At 40.9% G+C, this 5,672-nt stretch overlaps 1 protein-coding gene across 1 annotated transcript in view; it reads left to right on the forward strand.

Annotated features, from left to right (window-relative positions):
* The first annotated feature begins 127 nt into the window (after positions 1-127).
* TMEM255B (transmembrane protein 255B) overlaps positions 128-5,672 on the forward strand; it is a 67,781-nt gene continuing 62,236 nt past the window's right edge. The window contains exon 1 of the mRNA XM_031056202.1: positions 128-219. Coding sequence (XP_030912062.1) covers positions 171-219 — 49 coding nt within the window. The 5' untranslated portion in view covers positions 128-170. The remainder of the gene's footprint in view (positions 220-5,672) is intronic.

A 5,672-nucleotide genomic window follows, 5' to 3' on the forward strand; every position in this document is an offset into this window, starting at 1 on the left:
TGCAGGGGGGCTCAGCCCGAGATCGTCGGCGCCGTGCGCGCTGCCGCTCATCTGCTCGTGTTTAAAAATACCGGCTCTTCTTCAGAGCTTTCAGTGCGCTGGGCGAATCCCTGTGCTGGAGGTTGAACATTCGGAGGAATAGCTTGGTACGGGACGCGGACAGGAAATTAATGCAGGAGCCATCGTGCTGGCCGGTGGAGCAGGCGGAGGTGTCCGCAGGTGCGGGGCGGGCTGGGGACACGTGTTGGGTTCCTTTCCATCCTCCTGGTTCTCCTAATTGTATGGCTTGTGTTTACAGCGTACGTCCTGAAATACAAACACATAGGCAAAAGAAAGATCAAGTATTTCCTTATTCCAGCGGAATTTGTTAAAGTTTAGAAAATACAGAATTTACTGCTGGCAATTACTCTGCGTAATATTTGAAAGGATAAGCAGAGACTTTGCTATGCACTCAAGAATCTTAACAGCTGAGTGAAAAATGTTCCAGATCTTAATTTTTGTCTTAAACTTGGAAGAAAAATTATGTTGGTGTTGAAAATGTGGCCGTGCTGTAACTTAAAAACATTTTCAGATAGTCATGGAAAAAAGAAGAATCCGTATGCCAGCTTTAAACTAGTGATTAGCTGCTCATTAAATTATTTATTGGTGAAACAATTGCTGCCAAAACAATGAGGTCATAGTGATACTGCATGGTATCACTTACTATAGCCGTACTACATAGTGTATCAGGGCTTGTGGGATTGCTTTTTCATTTTGTTCAGTATGGATATTTTGTAGTAGAATTGTAAACTGTTTCCCATGGTGTTGAATATATAATGCACTTGTAGAAGCTTACTCAACAAATTAATAAAAAAGGTAAGAGATGGGCCTGATAAAAGCTGCTGTCTTGTGGCTTGAAATGAATGCTGTTTCATCTGGTTTAATTAGTTCAGCACTCTGGACAAGTCAAGCATTTAATCAGAAAAGGCAAAGTAATCACCAGCAGCAGGTGTGAGCATCTCTTTTAAGCATCTCAATCCGTCACATTTAATTTTGGGAGGCAATGTAGGATTAATTCAATTTCAGTGGCATGAAACAGTTTTTAAAATACACAAAACTGTAGTTGAGATAGAGATGGCACTGAAGTGAGTGTTGCAGCAATTAAAAATTTATGATCCACTTCCAAAAATCTCCTAAAAATTTTCTCAATAGCAGCAAAACAGTGGATACATTTGGTACTAAGGTTTGTCTGTGATGAATTTCCACTTAAATTATCTTTTTCTATGTGCTGAATGCCACTGTCTGAAACATGTCACAATTTTTAGTAGTATCCATTACCTAATAAAAATGCACTATTTTTTTCCTGTTACAAAAGTTTCCTTTTTTTTCTCATGGTAAAATGCTAATGAACATTGGGCTGGGGCATTACTTGAAAGAAGTGTTTCCATTTTGATCACCATAACTAGAGTAAAGAAGAAGGTATGGAATTATGTAGTGCTAATATTCAGCAAATGTGGTTGTAATCCCAGCTAACTGCTATGTCCTACAGCGACTTTTTTCCTCACCAAAAATTATGCCACACTTTTTAACTTTATGATGTCTGAAGATAGATTTTAAAAGAAGAAGTGAAGTTAGCAAAGTATAGTTTCTGTGGTCTAAATGTAGACTTTTTTTAGTTCAGTTGAAGATTGTATGGAGGTTTTCCAAGGTGGAGAGATGCTGTTTCGTTCTATTCTTTCCTTCCTTTGGTCCCTGGACACATTCTGTGCCATGGACATGTTTCATCATTAATTAATTCATTCCCCTTTTAAACTCACTCTTTGCTTTGTTGAAATCCAGACCCTCCTATTCATGATTAGACCCACCACTTGGCAATCTCACACATACCCTCCCCACAAAACCATTTATTTTTCCATAGTCTTCCTAAAAATTTAATTTAATCTCCACCCATTGCAAACAGAGCATTGTAATACAATTTTGTTTTCTGGCAGAACAAGCAGAAGTTTTTTCTGAGTGCAGCAGAGTGTGGTCTTCAGCAGGCACTTTTTCTTTTTGCTCTCTGGAGGGTGATCTCAATTTCCCTCCTGACAGGCCTTTCTCTGTCCCAAGGAGGCAGCAGTCTGGTGTCTCCCTGCCTTGTCCTGGTGATGTTTTCCACCTTCCACTGTGGAAGCAGGGCTCAAGCAGATACTTTTCCTGACAGATGTTTAGTGAACAAAGTAGAGTGTGTTTCTCTGACTGTTCCGTTTTGTGCACAGTTTAGTCTGCACCAGGCAAAGCACAAGCCTGTCTTGTGGAAGTTCTGTTTCCTCTCTAATTTATCTGTTGTGCCTATCGCTGCAGTTAATACTGCAAAAATCTCAGTGCCCAAGGCTCAGTCAATACTTCACTGGCCAAAACTGCTGAAGAATATTGCCAATAGATGTTTAATAATATATTCACACCCTCTATTGACCCCAGCCTCAAGCTAATGCTAATAAGGATAGGAGGTTTCTTCCTACAAGCTTGGTTTTTGCTATGCTAAATATAAGAACTTAAAGTTATAATTAAATTGCATTAAGGTCCAGACTAGGAGCTTAATAATATTCATACCAAATCATTGCTAAAGAAGTTGAAGGTAATAAATGTCAAAATTATTCTGAGAGTTACTTCAGTACTAAAAAATTGGAAAGCGAATAGCCTCCATTAACTGTTTCCTGCACTCCAGGAACATTGGTGTTGGAAGAAAATTCAGTCTACAGATATTGACTGCAATGTTTCCTCTGCTCTTAATTTAACTGCTATTCTTGTGTACGGCCAGCCTTCAGTCCAAGCCTTGCCACAGAGTGTCAGGGTAGAAGCCTGGGCCAGGCACACTGCCTGAGCTGGAGACAGAGCTTCTGAGTCTGGCATGGGGCTTTGGCTGGCAGGTACATGAAAAACCGACCAAATAAACTGCATGGCAACTGCCACAAACAGCAGTAAACAAAGGCTTGGAAAATCTTGGGACCCCATGACTGAAATTGCAAAAGGAAGCCTTTTTTGCAAATACTACATAGGCCTCCCAGTATGCTGGTGGATTATGTGGATGTAATTATACATACTTTGATAGAGCAAAGATTTTTATTGCTGTGACTAAGGAAAACCAAACAGCCACAACAAAAACCAATTTAGACTGATTTCTATCCATCTTCTCTGAGCATGTGGAAGTCCTTCAGAATAAGTCCTTGCATGTGCCAGCCTCTTCTCCAGAAAGGGCCTTTCTGTGCTCCTGCACATAAGTCATCTCTCCTAAGGGTGGAGTTCATAGCTAATGACATGGTTATTTATCAGACTTTCCTAGACTATGAAAAAAGGGAGATACAATTGGATATTTGCCTCTATTTTGAGATGCAGGTGGTAAAAGATCAATAAATATGAGGGTTGAAGAGTATTGCATTCATAAATTTCTTCTGGCATGTGTAAACTTCAATGTCGAAATGTAGTTCATACCAAAAAATGTCCCTACAAATAATGACATCTTTTGCTGTTCTGTCTCACTAAATCCACATCAGATTTACTCCAATTACAAATAAGAGCATGTTTTTCCTAAGACATTTTCCAGAAACTCAGTCAGGACAATCAAACTCACGCCTTTCATTATTCATAATCAGAACTCAGGAGGATAGGTTGGACCCATAGTTTATCTCCATCTTATCAACCTTTGCCAGTACAGGTGCTACTCTGAGGAGGCTTGGCTCCTCAGGCACTTTTCAGTGGTTTCAAGAAGTCTTGGCTGAGGAGCATGTGCCCCACTGGCTTTGGGAAGCTTTGTGTTCCTATGTCCCTTTAGAGTATGTCTACATTGCAGCTGCAGCTTCATATCAGAGCATATGAGCGCACATACCCAACCCACTTTCAGTCTGGCTGTCTTGACTATCATAAAACCCTAGAAGAATTCAAGTAGGAAGGTACCTCAGCTGCACTTCCAGCCTCCTGCTCAAAGCTGGGTTAACTATGAAGTCAGGCCAGGTTGCTTAGTGCTTTTTCTGCTTGAATCTTGAAAACCTCCAAAGTTGGAGAGGGCACAAGTTATTTGGGCAACCTGTTCCAATGTTTAACTGTCCTAATGTTGATTTTTTTTTCCTCCTTATACCCAGTCTGAAACACTTTTTTGTATTTCAGTTTGTTTGCTGTTTTTTTTTCCTCCCGCTGTGCACCATTATGAAAAGTCCGAGTCTGTTCTCTTGACAACAACTCAAAGGAATTGGAAGACTGCAACTAGCCCTGCCAAAAGTCATCTCATCTTCAGTATGAGCAAGCCCCATTCCCTCAGCCTTTTCTCATACAGAAAGAGCCAGCCCCTGACCTTCTTTGCAGTTCTCTGATGAATTCATTGCAGTTGATTTATGTATTTCCCTATACTGAGGGCCCAAAACTGAGTGCAATATTGTGTCATCTAAAAAGTTCTGAATAGATGGGTGTAGTTGCTCCTCTGATCCACTAATGATGCTCTTGTTAGTACAGCCAGGATTCTGTTGCTAGGGCACACTGCTGGTTCATGATCAGCTCATCATCTACCAATACCCCCAGGTCCTTTCCAGCAGAGCTGCTTTGCAGCCTGGCAGTCCCTGACATGCACCATTGCAATGCATTGTTCCTTCCTTTGCTCAGAACTTGGCACCATGTTAAAAGCCTTGCTAGAATTAAGGCAGAAGATATCCAGTGCTCCTCAAGTCCAGTCTTTTGGCCATAGCTGGCACCTGGGCTGGTCAGACATGACTTGGCTCTGGTAAATCCATCCTGACTGATGCCAATCACCTTTTCCTTCTGTGCCCAGAAATCTCTAACAAGAAGACTTACTCCACCTTTTTGGTCCCAGCATCCCAGGAACCAAGGTGAGGTTGGTTGGTTTGTATATAATTCCCTGCATCTTCATTTTGGCCTTTTTAAAAACAGGTGGAGCATTTGCCTTTCTTCAGTTTTGGGGATTCTTTAATCTCCATGATTTTTCAAAGATGATAAGGTATGGCAAGGGCATCAGATATTACTTACAATCTGGAAGATATATTGAATGAATCATTTTAATTTGTAGGAATGACAGCTGATTAGGGGAGCTGAACATCTGCAATCTAGTTTTTCCTCTTGGCCATGTGAACTGGCTTCTCTGAAAGAGCCATCTTCAACTCCACACACTTGGTGAAAAACTGGTTGCTAACAAAGAACCTCTCTGCTTCCATGTGCCCAGTGAGCCTCCATGGATTAACAGGGTATTGCCAGAGGAAGACAGCAGAGACACAGGCTGGAGGAGAGGTGTTTGGCGAGTCTTAGGAATTAATTCTTTATCTTTAGCAGGAAATCTTTCTACATGAAGGTGAAAGAGACTTTTGTAGGCTCAATAGATGGTATTTGTCTTTAGGAAAGTTGCTTGTATTGCATGCTAAAAGACTGGAATCATTTTGACTGGTTGTTCTACTGGAGAAATGTCAGCAAACACAGCTTGTTATTATAAATTAATTTTTTTACTGATTGAAATTATTTGACTTGGTTTGCAAACATCACTAATCTAGTCCGGCCTTTGAACTATAAACTTTTAACTGAGTTAGGTGACTTTAAAATGGCCACAAAACTCAAGTGACTCATTGCAAATGGCTTCGGCTTTCATTTTGTCTTTCCTGCATTTCCCCTGCTTTTGCTCCCAGCAGTGCCCCCAGAGCCTGACCCACACAAGCCTG

The sequence above is a fragment of the Geospiza fortis genome, unplaced genomic scaffold, assembly GCF_000277835.1.
Source record: "Geospiza fortis unplaced genomic scaffold, GeoFor_1.0 scaffold192, whole genome shotgun sequence".
Taxonomy (NCBI): domain Eukaryota; kingdom Metazoa; phylum Chordata; class Aves; order Passeriformes; family Thraupidae; genus Geospiza; species Geospiza fortis.